The sequence below is a fragment of the Trachypithecus francoisi genome, unplaced genomic scaffold (assembly GCF_009764315.1).
Source record: "Trachypithecus francoisi isolate TF-2019V2 unplaced genomic scaffold, Tfra_2.0 Lachesis_group2, whole genome shotgun sequence".
Classification (NCBI taxonomy): domain Eukaryota; kingdom Metazoa; phylum Chordata; class Mammalia; order Primates; family Cercopithecidae; genus Trachypithecus; species Trachypithecus francoisi.
This window is the reverse complement of record NW_022681465.1, coordinates 39,048,426-39,065,630: the sequence shown is the minus strand read 5'-3', so window position 1 is coordinate 39,065,630 and position 17,205 is coordinate 39,048,426. Positions and strand designations below refer to the sequence as shown.

General features: G+C 36.6%; 1 protein-coding gene across 1 annotated transcript in view; it reads left to right on the top strand.

The window, feature by feature from the left end:
* LNPEP (leucyl and cystinyl aminopeptidase) overlaps positions 1-17,205 on the top strand; it is a 99,210-nt gene that overhangs the window by 57,707 nt on the left and 24,298 nt on the right. The window contains exons 5-9 of the mRNA XM_033179046.1: positions 4,938-5,058; positions 5,741-5,895; positions 8,318-8,431; positions 9,906-10,037; positions 14,611-14,742. Of these exons, the coding sequence (XP_033034937.1) occupies positions 4,938-5,058; positions 5,741-5,895; positions 8,318-8,431; positions 9,906-10,037; positions 14,611-14,742 (654 nt within the window). The remainder of the gene's footprint in view (positions 1-4,937; positions 5,059-5,740; positions 5,896-8,317; positions 8,432-9,905; positions 10,038-14,610; positions 14,743-17,205) is intronic.

The following is a 17,205-nucleotide window of genomic DNA, read 5'->3' as shown; positions in this document are numbered from 1 at the left end:
GGATAGAGTGCATACTTTGTTTTTACCATATGAAAATATAAAATCGTTGCATGTGAGTAAATATAATCTACATTATTTTTAATACCCAGAAGTAAATGTTTTGAAAATATTAACATTATAGAAATAAATAATAGTTTTATTAATTTATTGCCTTTTTATCAGGAAATGGGGAGGAATGTGACATGCATGGAGTTATACTCTGTGCTGGCAGCTGTTCTAGGCACTCATTTATAAACATTATTTCATTTTATAAGCCAATTAAGGGGAAGATACGTATTAGACCCACATTGCTGATGAGGAAACTGTGTCTCAAAGGAGTTAAGTAATTGACTTAAGATTACATAATCAGTAAGTTGTAGTCAAAATTGTTTTGTTCACCACAATATTCTGCTGCCTACACCAAATGATATAAGTAACTTCTGTTGTTTATGTTGGGTATGGTGACCAGAAATTTAAAACTTGGAGTCTAACAAAGGACTAGACTTTTTGATATATTGATAGATTTTGTTATGCTAAAATCTCTAGGATGGCTTCTATTTTGTAATATTTGATGGGTAGGTTCAGAAATAAGGCAATATTCAGAAATAAGTCAATAGAGCTTTTCTTACTAAAGTCAATATTACTCATCAACTAAAAGTTTCAGAGTTGACTATAGATTATTACATGTGTCCTCTTCAGTGTTAAATACTGCATTGTTGTCAAAGACCTAAAAAAAGAGGAACATGTATTTCATCATTTCTGTTCATTCTTCATTCCATAAACTTCCCCCTGCCTTCAGAAATACCAGAATTACCTAGACAATTCTAGGCCAGTTGTGAAATACAATGCCTACTTTTGTTTGCCACTGCCTGCTTTTGTTTTTACTGTAGACAGGCATAATATGTAGAATCAGAATCTAGTCATGGTTAGTCAGGTGTGGACACCACATCTGACGTTGAGCATTCAAATAGAAACTTCACCAGTATCATCCATGTGAAGTTATAATTTTAATTTATTCATGTTTAGTCAGAAACATGACTATATGACTTTGTTCCAAATTTCCTCTAAAAACATTTCTACCACAGCTATCTTCCACCAGCCTGGAACATTGTACACAATTTATATCATTCTCCTAAAGCCATCTAATCAGTTATTCTGAATAGACTTAACTGTTTTTGTGGGGGAGAGGGGTGGAATTTCTGCTTTTATGTGTGTCCAGTTGTCTGTTGAGGAAGACTGTTGGTTTTCAGAAAATTTAGTATTGAAGCTTCTAATATTTTCTGCCTTTATAAATCTTGCAGACCCTATTATTGTCCTTTTTGAGGGTATGAGGTTTTGTTCTATTTTTGCTTTTTCTAATTAGTTTTTGCTTTTATTAAATTAAGAAACAAATAAGTTAAACTTAAATCTGTTATTGCTCAATGTTAACCTTCTTCTTTGAGAGCTGATCAGGGATCTTTCTAGTTGTGTTTTTAGAAATCTCCTATAAGATCTTTGAAAGAGATCTAGCAAGAAAGAGATCTGGCAAGTTGTAAGTTTTAAGGCCTGAGTGCTGACTGACTTTTATTTAACAATGTTTAGAGTTCTCTTACCAAGTCCAGAATGCTGTTCAAGACTTTCTTTGCTGAGCTAGGTTGCTCTATTTCTTACTGCATCTGTTGCTCTTAGAGAAGCTTGGTAATAATTATAATGACCAGATTATTTACCTCTAGTAAGAACTCACTACAGATGTTCTTTTATGGAAAAGAAAAAGAGGTAGAAAGGAAGAGAAAGTATTTAAAACTACATGTTTTTCCTAATCATTGTATTCCAGAGATGGGAATGAGTGGGCCCTTTGGTCAAAGTTCAGTTTCGTCTGAACTTTTTCTCCTGACTTGTCCTCTAAGGAAAGGTGCACGGTGATGGGAGTTGCCAAATGGTGTGTGTGATAGAAAAATGTTTTAGAGTAATCTGGAGGTATGGGTGATGTTTCTATTGGGATACCATCTTCTAGATGATTGAGGCAACTGTAACACAAGATATGTTTGTCTGCAAAGAACAGGTACAGCTAATAAAGACTTGTCTTAAAATCCAGTGATCTTGATACAGTTATTTATAATGATAGCTGAAGATTTAAAAATTGTATGTCAGGCGCACGTGTGTGCGCGCACGTGTGTGTGTGTGTGTGTGTGTGTGTGTATACTAAAACTGACTTCTGTTGGGGAAAGATGCAGGAAATGCAGTAAGTACGATCAGCTTGTAGGCGGTGACTGAATTCAGTAAGTTGTGGTCACAGTCCTGTATCGGGGGCTTCAGGTGGTAGAAGGCTGGGCTAATGAAGTACGGTTGGCCACATAATATGGGAGAATAAATTTCTTCCCTCATTACTTTAGAAAGCAACATATTTTTAATTGGTTAACTCCAGTTCTATAGATATAATTCTTCCAGTAACTGTAACCACAGATACTCTGTTCACACATATTTTGCCTCAATTCTGATGGGAGTCTATTTGTAATAACAGTAATAACTACCATTTATTGAACACTTAGACATTGTGTCATGCACTAAGTTCTATACATGTATTAGCTTAGTTAATCCTCACAGCAGTTCTGTGAGAGTAGGAGCCACTTTTATCACCATTTTATGGATAAAGAAAGTAAGGTTTAACTAGCCTGCTCAAGGTCATACAGATAACAGAGATCTGAACCCCAGCACTGTAAATACAGAGCCTATATATTTCATTTTTTGTTCATTTACTTAAACATTCTATATTGTTTAACTTTTATGCCACCTCCATATTTCTGTGATGAATGCATATGTTCTGTAGACTGAAGCCTCACATAAAGACAATATGGTTGAAACCTATTTGACCTCTTAGAAATTGTTGATGGTTTTTTGCTTTATTTTAATAGGTTTTTGGGAAACAGGTAGTGTTTGGTTACATGAATAAGTTCTTTAGTGGTGATTTCTGAGATTTTGGTGCACCCATCACCCCGGTGGTGTACACTGTACCCAGTGTGTAATCTTTTATCCCTCACCTGCCTCCCACCCTTTCCTCCATGTTCCCAAAGTCCATTGTATCATTCTTATGCCTTTGCATCCTCATAGCTTAGCTCCCACTTATGAGTGAGAACATACATACAATGTCTGGTTTTCCATTCCTGAGTTACTTTACTTAGAATAACGGTCTCCAATTCCAACCAGATTGCTGCGATTGCCATTATTTCATTCCTTTCTGTGGCTAAGTAGTATTCTATGGTATGTATATATATCACAATTTCTATATCCATTCATTGATCAATCCCAGTAGTGAGATTGATGAATCAAATGATTCCTCTACTTTTAGTTCTTGAAGGAATCTCCACACTGTTTTCCACAGTGGTTGTACTAGTTTACATTCCCACCAGCAGTGTAAAGGTGTTCCTTTTTCACCACATCTACACTAACATCTATTATTTCCTGATTTTTTTGCTTATGGCCATTCTTGCCAGGAGTAAGGTGGTATCACATTGTGGTTTTGATTTGCATTTCCCTGATCATTAGTGATGTTGAGCATTTTTCCATATGTTTGTTGTCTGTTTATATATCTTCTTTGGAGAATTGTCTATTCATGTCCTTAGCCTACTTTTTGATGGAATTATTTGTTTTTTTTTTTTTTCTTGCTGTTTTGAGTTCCTTTTAGATTCTAGATATTAGCCTTTGTCAGATGTATAGATTGTGAAGATTTTCTCCCACTTTGTGGGTTGTCTGTTCACTCTGCTGATTGTTGAATAGGGTGTCCTTTCCCCACTTTGTTTTTGTTTGCTTCAAGAAATTGTTGACAGTTTTTAAATCATTTAATGAGAAACCAAAATTGGAGTTAGAGTTCACCAACGTGCCTTTTCCAAATTATGAATTGTTCAAAAAGTTTACATTTTTCCACCTGTTGAGATCTTCATTTTGAGGTTTCTATTTTTCTGCTGTGTCTAATCTACATCCCACTTTTCCAGGTGACTATAGAGGGCTTTTTAAAATCAATTGGAAAGTGTTGTTTTGTAAAACCCATTGCTTTGAACATGGCTGTTTAGCACTTGCCTTTTGATACTTACTGAATAAGATGTTCATAGTTTGTCACATCATATATGTTTAATTTATTCATTTAGCCAAAAAAAAAAGAGAGAGTGAGCAAGAATTGCAATTTAAATAATAAAGATGATTCCATCTGCTTTCTCTCTTAGTATGTACCCTGGAATCAATGGGCAGTGGGAGACATGAAACTGTTGTTCCCTTAGTTGGTTTTAGTTCTGTGTACAACTCGTAACACAAGTGTTTCTCTGCATAATATATATATTTTTATAGCATGATCCTTAAAAACAAGCCAACAACTGAAAAAAACAGTTAAGCTGTCCCAAGCACTGGAAGATAAACTGGCTGTGCCATACTTACTGGAAGAGAATATGTTGGTCTCTAATTGGTTTTTCCAGGATAATTTCAAATGTGCAATTTATGCCTTACATGTTAACTTTAGAACTAACTCCGTCATAAGATGTGACTCCTCAGTGTTGAGTACCTGCTAGATGCCAGGCACAGTGATAGGTCCTGAAAGGATGAAAATTTAGTTTTGTCTTTCAGATAACTCAATCTTTTTACCTCGTAAGTAAGGAAGGGCAGCTACAGGTAAGGGGAGAGGAAGAGAAGAGTATCATAAAATTAAATAGGCAAATACTTATAAATTGCTATAAGATGACCTAAAGTAGTTACTTTGGATGTTGCTAGCTTAAAAAAAGGGGGCGGGGATCAGTAAATTTTTTCAACAATGTTGTATGTGTAGAAGGGACTTGCTGTGGGGGCTAAAGTAACCATAAGCGAGTGTTTCTATCCAGAAAGATCTCATACAATTCTATAGAATTTTCAGATATGCTAGTCTTGACAGTGCTACTTGAGTATCATGCCATTTTAATTATACCTGTCCTTACATCATACATAATGTTTCCCTTTAGGTTTCTATATATGCTGTACCAGAAAAGATTGGTCAAGTTCACTATGCCTTGGAAACAACTGTGAAGCTTCTTGAGTTTTATCAAAACTACTTTGAAATTCAGTATCCACTTAAGAAATTGGGTAAGAATCAAATAGTGTCTCTGATTTTTGTTATAATTAGAACCTAGATTTATTTTGTGAATGTTTTTTAGAAAGAGGTTCTGCCCAAGTTGTTTCCAGAGAAAACCAAAAACCATTATTAATGCTTTAAAAATTGTTTGTATTTGTTAATATTATTTAGATTTCATGAATATATCTGAAGTTGGAGCTTAAAACACTTAAGTTTATAGGGCTGCTAAAAAGGTGCTATATAAATGGGAATTTGCTTAGGGCTTAGTCTGCAATTTGACTAATTCTAACTTCCAAGAAATACCCAATTTAAATAATAAAAACTGAGTAATGGGAGCTCAGGAAAGCAAGAACATTTCAGTACTGTTCAACATGGATCTAGTCCTCGAGAGCAGAGTATTGGCCGTGAACTTTGTCCTTCTTGCTCTGGGAAGCTGATTGATTGTAAAGGAATTAGGCATCTCTTTCTTCACTATGGGAGAGTGGAACAGTGACTCTAAAAGGGTTTGAACAGGTCTTCCTCAGCTGACATGTGGGTAGGGAGCCTACAGAGTTAGAATAAGGAAGATTCCATTTATTAGAAGTATAAAAAGAATTCATTGCTTTCACAGTGATAAACCATTGAATAAAATACTTTGAGTAGAAAATGCCTAAGATGGGGGAAAGTTGATCACTTATTTCCTGTTATGTCCGGATTTGGTGGCTATTCCTGACTTTGAAGCAGGAGCAATGGAAAATTGGGGTTTGCTCACCTTCCGAGAGGAGACGCTTCTGTATGACAATAACACTTCTTCAATGGCAGATAGAAAACTGGTGACTAAAATCATTGCTCATGAACTGGCTCACCAGGTATTAGCAACCAAGGCTGTTATATGTCACACCTGTGGTCTACTTCATGTCCTGGAGTTATTGTTAGCATTTAGATGCTAATAGTTCTTTTTTTTTTTTAAGTCTTGCCTTCTTTTATAATAGAAAGATGCTTTTTAAACACAAACTTCGTTTCCAAATGAAAATTCTATCAGATGTTTGTATAGGACTTTACAAGTTAAAGCATTTTCACATCTGTCTTACTTCACAACTTTTCTAAGGTGGGTATTAATCACATTTTACAGATGTGAAAACTGAGACTCAGTTCAAATAAATGGCTTGCCCTAAGTCATACAGCTAATAAGTGGCAGCACTGGGCAATGAAGAGCCACTATCTCTTGAAGATCTCTTCTCCCCCTCAGTAATACACAGCTGCATCACCTATGACAAATGCCCATTGCCCAGTATAACTTTTTGGGGAAGAATCTCTTTCCCTAAGTTGCACCCTTCTGACAACTCAAACTGTAGCTGTCAGGGCTGGATTTTTTTCTTTTTTCATCTCCTGCCAGAACAGGGTTCTCTGTTAATTTTGGAGAGGGGGTTTCTGAGAAAATGGCAAAGGGACTGTTTGTCCCATGAAGAGAAAGAAAATTATATGGGTACGTAACACCCCCATTCTTCCCTAACACCTTGTCTCTATTGTGCCCTGGAAGAGGTGCTTAACTAGCATTGGGTATGGTTTGGGTGATGTCATCACAGTTTCAGTATGTGAATAGGATGTATTCTGGTCAGCTTATTTCCTACATCAAACACCTTATATGAATCTAGCCCTTGTGAAGACTTCATGACAAGCTGGCATATGAGCACATTCTTATTTGCTTTAAAAATAGGTCATGGGCCAGATGCAGTGGCTCACGCCCGTAATCCCAGCACTTTGGGAGGCAGCAGCAGGCGGATCACAAGGTCAGGAGATCAAGACCATCCTGGCTAACATGGTGAAACCCCATCTCTACTAAAAATACAAAAATTAGCTGGGCATGGTGGTACATACCTGTAATCCCACTTACCTGGAAGGCAGAGGCAAAAGAATCACTTGAACCCAGGAGGTGGATGTTGCAGTGAGCCGAGGTTGCACCAGTGCACTCCCGCCTGGCAACAGAGAGAGACTCCATCTCAAAAAAAAAAAAAAAAAAAAATAGATCATATAGATAAGATGTCTTTTTGGGGATCTCCTCTAGGTCTGTTATTTCTAAAGCCACTCATCACCATTTCGGAGTATTTCTCTGTTATTTCCTCTTTAGGACTTAGAAATCATCTTCTTCTGAAACAGGTTTTAAGATAATATCTTAGAAAAATATATTATTGTAATTCTGAAAGATGTTTTGTTCTATGCAGTAATCTCGTCCTTTTGCTGCTGATTTGAGATAAGCCAAAGACCACACTGACCAAATTACATACCTTATAACTACTTTTCATTTCAAGGATTTTTTTTAGATACACTTTTTAAGGAGAATCTCTTATTATTATTTTTCCTTCTTCTTTTCTTCTTACTACCTCATAGAAGAAAATATTTAAAGATCTGACTTCATTTGTTTATATATATGCCATCTTTTTTTTGTTTTGTTTTAAGAAACAAGGTCTCACTCTGTCACCCAGGCTGGAATGCAGTGGCATGATCATAGCTCACTGCAATTTTGAACTCTTGGGCTCAACTGATCTTCCCACCTCATCCTCCCAAGTAGCTAGGACCACAGGCATGCATCACCATGCCTGGCTTAATTTTTTTGTAGAGACAGAGTCTCGCTATGTTGCCCATGCTGGCTTGAACTCCTGGCCTTAAGCAATCCTCCTGCCTTGCCCCCGCAAAGCACTGGGATTATAGGTGTGAGCCACCATGCCCAGCCTGTATATGTCAACTTTCTTAAGGAATGTTGTTTGAATTCTGTTTTGAATCATGCAAATACTGTCTTCAATTTGGGCAACTGAGGAGAAACAAAATATAGGCTTTCTGACTACAGGAAAATCTCTCATATAGAGACTTTTTAGTTGTCATGGATGGTTGTAGATACAATGGAAAATAATCTTACTAACTTGATATTAGAAGGTAGAAAAATGTCATTATCTAGGAAATCTCACTTCATGAGGTGGCCAAGAAAGGTTTTTATTTCCCTATATTCATGCTATATTGCATGTTTATTAAATTGATAAATATGCTAATAACCTTGCTTACTTGTTTCCCATTCAGTTAAGGCAAAAGATTAAAATTTTTATTTTAGTTTTAATGTAAATTTATATAATTTTTGTAAATTTTAAATTAATTTGAATATAGTTTAAGTACAATACCAGTATATTTTTAAGATATTGTAATCAAGTTATAAGTGATTAATATCACACTTCAGCCAATTATTTTAAAAATTCCTGAGACTGTAAATATCCTGTGGGTTAATTGTTTTCTCTCCCCCAGTGGTTTGGCAATCTGGTAACAATGAAGTGGTGGAATGATCTATGGCTAAATGAAGGTTTTGCCACTTTCATGGAGTATTTCTCTTTGGAAAAAATATTCAAAGAGCTTTCTAGTGTAAGTACAGGGTTTCTTTGGCCTACTATAAATGCTAGGAGGAAAAATAGTCAAATCAGATTTTCAGTGCATCTGGAGTAATGAAAATTGTTTCTAGGAAGGTATGCCAAACTTGACCTTGGTTATTGATATCTATACCTTTTGAGATTTGACAGTGAAAGTGATGCTATTATTTATTGATGTGTTTCATTGAAAACTGAAATTATATAAGATTACTTTACATTTTTGTCATTAAGATGAACATTTTAAATTGTTTTGCAACATTTTCTTTTAAACAGCTGTAGTTCTTCTGTTCACAGGAATTTAAAGTTGCAAAGTGCTTTTTGCAAAATTAAACTTTTTTATCCTGTGTAAAAATTAGATAAAAAAATAAAATATTTTGTAGCAATACTGTTTCTCTGTTATCACTGTGTACATTCTTGTAATAGTTATATATAGCTTGGTACAAATAAAATTTGCCCTTTTTAAGGTACAAACCACATTTTATGCCTTTTTCCAAAGATTAGGAATACCATTTCAGTACAGAGAAGTATAATAGTGGTTTCACTATGGTATTAGACTCTTGGGAAGTATTTTCAGTACTTAGGGATATTCACACACACTAGGCCATGATACGACAGATATTGTCAAGATAATTCAAACAATAGGTGGGAAAGTGTAAAGATAACCTTCCAACCCCCAAATTTTTTGACTTTCTATTAAACGTCCTGATGTTATGATCCAAGATGGCTTTTAAAACACAAATGCTTTTAGAGCTTTTGATTTGAAATTTTATATAGGGCTTACTGAAAAATTTCAAGTGGTAGGGGAAATTAATTGATGATAATATCAAGTGGTAGCTAGAATACTAAGAAAGATATTCTAAATCCATGTATACTACGTAAGCAATGAGATACACAGTTTGACCACTTGGTGGTGCACAGAATGTGTAAAAACGTCTAATACATGTTCTAGGGGAACTCGTCTGCTGAGCTCTTAAAGAATTATTTCTGTTTAAGAGTTATATTTTATTTAAAACGGACCTCAGTTAAGGGAAATGTATATTTTCTTTGTAGAAATTCTAGACCATATATGAGAAATCAGCATAAGGACCAGTTTTTGTTCTTTCTCTTTTTAAATTTCAGGTTTCATTTAAAAAAAAAATATGCTAACATTTTTAGAATATTCATCTTGGATACCCAGAGTTGGCATTTGTTTACTTTGGTAATAGATTCTTAATTTTCCCATATGCTGTTGTTTAGGAAATGCTAATTTTAATGTGGCCAGGTTATAATTGTATCTTTAAATTTAAGGAATATTCATGAAGGTTACAGTCTTCCTACATTTTTGAAAGTTTATATCCTGAAGTTTAGTGACAATGGTCATTTTTTTCCTAATGATCTTACATACTAATTAGTCTAATTCATATAAATAATTGCTATACTTTTGCATTTGATACTACTTGTGATATTCTAATCTTTTCATTTTTTGACAGTATGAAGATTTCTTAGATGCTCGATTTAAAACCATGAAGAAAGATTCCTTAAATTCATCTCATCCCATATCATCATCTGTTCAGTCTTCAGAACAAATTGAAGAAATGTTTGATTCTCTTTCCTATTTTAAGGTATTGCTGTGAACAAAAAGATAGCTGGAGTGAGTTTAAAATTTCATATGTGAGCAAGCTGCGTGACTTAGATTATTTTAAAGATTAAATTTTTTTCAGGTATTAATGGTAAACTATAAAATGTTTGCTTCTATATAAATCTTGGCCTTAACTTTTTTGTGAGTTTTTTTTCTTTCTCTAACTCTCATTTAAGTTGTATGACTAGTATTCCAGATAATTAACCAGATCTTATAGCACTGCATCTTTTAAAGTCAGTTTACTCTCCAGATCTACAGGTAGAATATGTTCGGGGAAGGTCCTAAGCAAGCTCTTGGCTGTGTTACTCAGAATTGAGGTATGCTCTCAAGTCAGGATTGCCAAAACAAGTAAGCAAAAAGAGATTTTTAAGAATTGAAGATAGATTTCAGAATCTGAAACACACACCCTGGGTTTCGAGGTAAAGAAAAAGCAGAATGTTAAACCCCATTTGGATCACCATAGGTCAGAGAATGGAAGAATAGGGATAACAGTGTCATTCACATTTATGTTGTGGGGAGGAATGAATGTTATGGCTGTCAGATAAGATAGAGAAGAAAATACACAAAATGTGTGAGATACAAACCTGACTGACAAGAATTATTGTACAGGTACTATTAACAAACAAGAAAATCAGGAGTTCAGTTACCTATATTAAATCTATTCCAATTAGAGCTACTGGTGTGATTTTTGAAGCCCATAGTGGACCTGTCAATAAAGAAAATGTAAAACTTGAGGTTCTATTATTATACCAAACTTAGAGCAGTTATTTTAGGATTTGAAAACCTGTTTAAAATGCTATAAGTTCAGTATATAATAACAGAACAGAGTCATAACAGAGCTCTGTCTGCCTCTGACCCCAACCCTCTAAACCCAGAATTCAGTGTCTTCTGAACATGTAGTTTCCATATCATAGTCAACCCCTGTCAATATGGTAGTCTTGTTTCAGAATTGGGGATTTGGCAAATATTCTGTGTAATTAAGAGAAGTGGGATACTGGATAACTTACCAGTATTGTGTACAAGAAGGTAAGCACCAGTAGGGAAATATGTTTAGCAGACATATTCTGTTTGGCCTTTATAATCATCAAGCCTAATTCTGATGCAGGTTGCCTTGCAAGATTTCATTCATTTAGCGAATCTTACAAGTACTAACCATGTACCAGCCATTGTTCTAGGTGCTGGAGTTATATCAGGGAAGAAGGTGGACTTTGTCTCTTTTGTGAAGTTTCCATTTCAGGGGTCAAAGATAGAGACTGACAGTATACAAATGAATGAATAAGTAGGTATCGTGTTAAGTAATAAGTGCTAAAATGAAAATAAAGCATGATAAGGGAAATGAGAATGACAAGGGAAATGAGAATGACAAAGTAAATGGTGTTTATAATATAATATGGCTGAGAAGACCTCCTGTATGGTGACATTTGAACACCATCTAAGGCATGAGAAATGTGGTTTTCTTGGGGAAGAATATTCCAGGCAGAGGAAATAACCAATGTATAGTGCTTGTGTGCAGAAAAAAGTTAATGTAGGAGGCCTGAGACTGGTATCCTTTGAAAGATCTGCTTGCAAGGTTGACCCTTGGGTGGCATGTGGGAACTTGGGTTTTGGGAAAGTTCCCACTATTGCATGATAAGAGTGGCTCACTGTGCCTAAACAATGTAGTTTATGTTGAAAATCTGCTTTCCTTCTGGGTATCTAGAGTTCTGGTATGTGCTAGGCAGAAGGTACCTCCGTGATTAGCCCATAGTAAACAACCTGGGTGCTGAATTTCTAATGATCATCCCTGTTAGATGGTATTTCACACATGTTGTCACAACTTTCTGGAGGAATTAAGTGCATCCTGTGTGACTTCACTGGGAGAGGACTTGGAAGTTTGTGCCTGTTTTCCTCTGGACTTTGCCCCATGCACCTTTTTTGTTAGCTGAGTTTACTTCATATCTTTTCCCAGTAATCATAGCAGCGAGTATGACTATATGCTGAGTTCTGTGAATCCTTCTAGTGCATCATCAAACCTGGAACTGGTCTTGGGGACTCTCACATGAGATATGAGATTGAGAGAGATATGAGATTGAGATAAAAGATTGCTTGCATGTTCAAGCACCAGCAAGGATCCAATGTTATCTGGAGTAGAGAGTAAGCAGAGGAGAAAGTAGCAGATGAAGTTAGAGTGATTGTAAGAGGCCAGATTATTATAGGGTCTGCTAAGCCATGGTAAGGACCTTGATTTTATTCTAAGTGAAATGAAAAATGATTTGATCAGGAAGTACCATGATATGGCTTATTTTGTAAAAGATCACTCTAGTCTTCAATAGTACGTGGAGTTAAGAGGACTAGTTAGGAAATTATTGTAATAGATGGATGGCGAGACAATAGTGACCTGGACAAGGGTGGAAGTTGTGAAGGTGATGGAGATACAACTGGACTTGGAATGTGTTTGAAAGATTGATCCAGTAGAATTTTTTCATGGATTAGATATGAAATACAAGAGGAGGGGTCAGGGTAACTTTAAGATTTTTACCTGAATAACTGGAAAAATGGAGTTGTCATTTGCTGAAATGGAGAAGACTGCTTTAGAAGTAGGTTTAGGGAAAGAAGGGGGAGGAAACTTCAATTTCTGAGTGAGTATGAGATATGGATTAGACATCCAAATGGAGATACCATGCAGGCAGTTGGATATGGGTCTGAAATTCAAGGGGGAGGAAGTCTGGTTAGAGATATACATTAGGGGATCATATGGAAACCTGGAGTTGGGAGATCAACTAGGAAGGAAATTTAGATAGAGAAAAGGGGTCCAAAGATCAGATGCCAGGACACACTTCCCTCATTGGAAGATGAGGAGGATTCAGTAGAAGAGACTAAGAAGGATGGCCCGTGAATAGGGAGAGAATCAAGAGTAGTGTCCTGCAGCTCTCAAGGAGGAGCGGGTGATCAGTTATATCAAATGCTATCAATTAGTGGGTAAGATGAACCTGAGAATTCACATTTGTATGGCACCAGGAAATTTACCAGTGACCTTGATAAAAATACTTCCGGCTCGGCATGGTAGCTCATGCCTGTAATCCCAGCACTTTGGGAGGTCGAGGTAAGTGGATCACCTGAGGTCAGGAGTTCAAGAACAGCCTGGCCAACATGGTGAAACCCCATCTCTACTAAAAATACAAAAATTCGGTGGGCTTGGTGGTGGTGCCTGTAATCCCAGCTACTCAGGAGGGTGAAGCAGGAGAATCGCTTGAACCGAGGAGGCGGAGTTTGAAGTGAGCGGAGATCGCGCCATTGCACTCCAGCCTGGGTGACAAGAGTGAGACTTCATTTCAAAAAAAAAAAAATACTTCCAGTAGAGTGATGATTAGAAGATGGCTCAAGAGAGCATGGAAAGAGAGCAAATGGAGATGGCAAATTGAGGACAACTCTTTTGAGGAGTTTTACTACAAAAAAATAGCACCATAACTTGAGGAAGGTGAAGTTAGGGAAAGGTAGAGAGCCTTTCATTTGTTTAAAATTAGGAATGTTACTTCGTTTTTGTTTTGTTAATGGGCATGTTACAGTATGGAGGGGAAAGTTTGGTGATGCAGAAGAGAAAGGACTGTTGGGGACAACGAGTACTTACATTTATAGAATAGCTATGAAGCGTGATATAGAAATGAGTAATAGGTAATAATTTAGTTATTTGTACAATAATCTTGACATTACTACATTTTAATCAAAAGTGAAATTCATTCAAAAACTACTAGAGTGCCTACCATGTAGTGGGCATTGTTTTAGTCATTGGAGTTGAGTTTTCACTTTTTCCTCTCAGTTAGCTTACAGCGTAGATGAGGAAATAAATGTGTAACAGATACAGGATGTCAAATAAACTGTATTGAAGATGGAGAAATGTGATTTCTATTTCAAACCAGGAAGGGCTTCACAGAGGAGGTGGTGCTTATTTCAGGACTGGGAAGGATGACATGTACATCAATGGATGTAGTGTGACCTTAATAGTATGCTTGCTGCCCTATACATTTGTTAGTTCCAAGCATTTGAAGTGACTCTGCAGGAAGAAAAGAGATTCTGATTACTTCACAACACAATATACTAAAAGAAGAAATTAATGACATACCTAGCAGGGAGTCTTTTGAGAGCCTTGCCAATTTATTGTGTCTCCAGCAGTGTGTGCTCATGAATTCAATGGGTAATTTAAGCACTGGGGATGGAGATGTGGATGCCACAGAAAATTTGCCATGTTTTTCTATTAAAATGTATTTATAAATACTTAGCTTTTCAACACTAACATTGAAACAGTGAGTATACCAGTAGACCACACAGACTGGCTCCTGGTTAGAATAGTGCACATGGGAATCTACTCATTAATTCTTTTTCAAATCCTTTAAAATAATGTTAAGATAGTTGAACACAGTCCACATCTAGTTATATCAGACTAAGTAGCAGTGTATTATAACTAAGTTCTACATATGGAAGTAAATTTTTAGAATGACTATAGTTTGAATGTTAGATTCACAATTTGATGATCTATAGTATTCTATTATTTTCTTTTTCCTCACTTTTTTTTTGAATAGGGAGCTTCTCTCTTGTTGATGCTGAAAACTTACCTTAGTGAAGATGTGTTTCAACATGCTATTGTCCTTTACCTGCATAATCACAGCTATGCGTCCATTCAGAGTGATGATCTGTGGGATAGTTTTAATGAGGTAAGTGACCTGGGTAATTTATTTAGCTCAGTAAAAAGAGAGGAGTTCGTCTATTTATACTCTTTAGCATGTGTGTAAGTTAATCTGTGGTACAAAGCATAGTTATTTAAGAAAGAGGGGGATGGAGCTTGCTATATAAATATTTATGAATGGAGCACTGAATTTTATGTAAAGAAATGGGAATGCTGTTCTTAGTTGTTGGAAAAAATGTGTGTGGGCTTGGGTAGCCAGTTTGGTGTTTTTTGTTTTTTGTTTTCTGTACCTTAATTTCTATTCCTATTTTGTAGGAAAGTTGTCTTCTCCATATTAATGAATATTACTATATTTTTATTATTTGACTTTTTTTTTCAAAAATCTCTTTTCCTATCCTTACCCTTTTTTAGTTTTTCTGCCTCCTTTGAATGATTCTGTACTCTGCTCTATGAATCTCTTGCCTTTGTGACTGTTCCTCCAGAGTAGATGATACATCACAAGCTGACTGCATATTACCCTTGGATGGTTTTGCTGTTGGAATTTTGTCATTCCTGGAAATATTCTAACAAGCAATGTAATTATGTAGCAGTTACACTTCAAAGCAGCACATGAACCCGGGCTGCTTCATGCATGTATGCTGACTGCAAAACCCTTATAAGCATTTGCGTTTGTTACCCTGATTTAGATTGATGGGTCATAATGCTTTAAAAGATCACAGACTTGACTGGGCGTGGTGGCTCACGCCTGTAATCCCAGTACTTTGGGAGGCCAAGGCAGGCAGATCATGAGATCAGGAGTTTCGAGACCAGCCTGGCCAATATGGTGAAACCCCATCTTCACTAAAAACACAAAAATTGGCCGGGCGCGGTGGCTTAAGTCTGTAATCCCAGCACTTTGGGAGGCCGAGACGGGCAGTTCACGAGGTCAGGAGATCGAGACCATCCTGGCTAACACGGTGAAACCTCGTCTCTACTAAAAAATACAAAAACTAGCCGGGCGAGGTGGCGGGCACCTGTAGTCCCAGCTACTCGGGAGGCTGAGGCAGGAGAATGGCATAAATCCGGGAGGCGGAGCTTGCAGTGAGCTGAGATCCGGCCATTGCACTCCAGCCCAGGCGACAGAGCGAGACTCCGCCTCAAAAAAAAAAAAAAAAAAAAAAACACAAAAATTAGCCAACGTGGTGGCACGCACCTGTATTCTCAGCTACTTGGGAGGCTGAGGCAGGAGAATCATTTGAATCTGGGAAGCAGAGGTTGCAGTGAGCCAAGACTGCACGACTGCACTCCAGCCTGGGTGAGAGAGCAAGACTGTCTCAAAAAAAAAAAAAAAAAAAAGGAAAGATCAGATCACAGACTTATTTGGAAATTTGATGAAAGTTCTGGCCATATTACTCGGAAAAACCACATATGTGCAGAACATCACACAGAGTTTCAAAGTTTTATTGACTCTAGGTTAGGAACCCCTGCTCTGGATCTTTCTCATACATTCTTTCTGCTTCTTTGCCTCATCTGAATCCTAATATTTTCTAGCTGTTAATCTTTTGCCCAGAAGATATATCTTCCCTACTCTCTGAATTCTCTTTGAGAACTTATTACCTAACAGTCGTTCCCAAATCATTGTTTTTTTCCTCTGATATAGTAGCATTTCATTTGAAAGCCACATTGTTTACTTTATACTTACCGTCTTATCTGTTGGCATTTAGAACATATTTCTACCTTTCTTATTGACTGCAACTTTCGCATCATGGTGTTTTTCTTTCCCAAACTAGTTCCTAACAGTATCCTCAGGTTTTTCAGCATCCACATCAAATTATGCATTGGCTTCTTCATTTCAGTACTGCTTCGACACCCAAAAGCATCTTGATTTTAGGCAAGCTTATTTTCTTCTAATTCTCTGGTTCAGAAATAAATACGTTAGAGCCATAATAAATATAAGATTAATTAAAATGGGAAGATTTGCTCCATCCTTTTGTGCTATAAATAAATAGGCATATGGTGATTGAGGTAAGGCCTGCCATAGTAGAGTAATTTTATCAATTTAGGTACATCATGACTTTGTTGCTTACAATTCAAATTCATATATAATCTGGAAAAATCATTTGAATCCTAAGTTTAACCACCTGCTTTAAAGAGGCTGTTGTTCAAAAATTGCTTCTTAGTTATTGATACTAGATGTCTTACGGGCTTTGGGCCTTAGAGGGTCTGCAAAGCTCTGACACTAGGTTCTAGATTTTATAGATAACTTCATATATTTTCTGGGAAAGAAGGTCTGTGACTACCAAAGTAGTTTACCTCTGTTTTCTAGAAAGACTTAAGGCAACTGACCTGTTCATATGTAATTCTTCTGCTGCTGCCGCTGCTCCCTGGCACTCCCGCAGTATTAGGTCCTAAGAGATTGTCATTATGGAGGTGGAGGGTAGGAGCATAAAGAGAAACCCAGAATCAGGTGATTCACAGCACTGAGTAGCAATGATTCTGATTCTAGACTGTA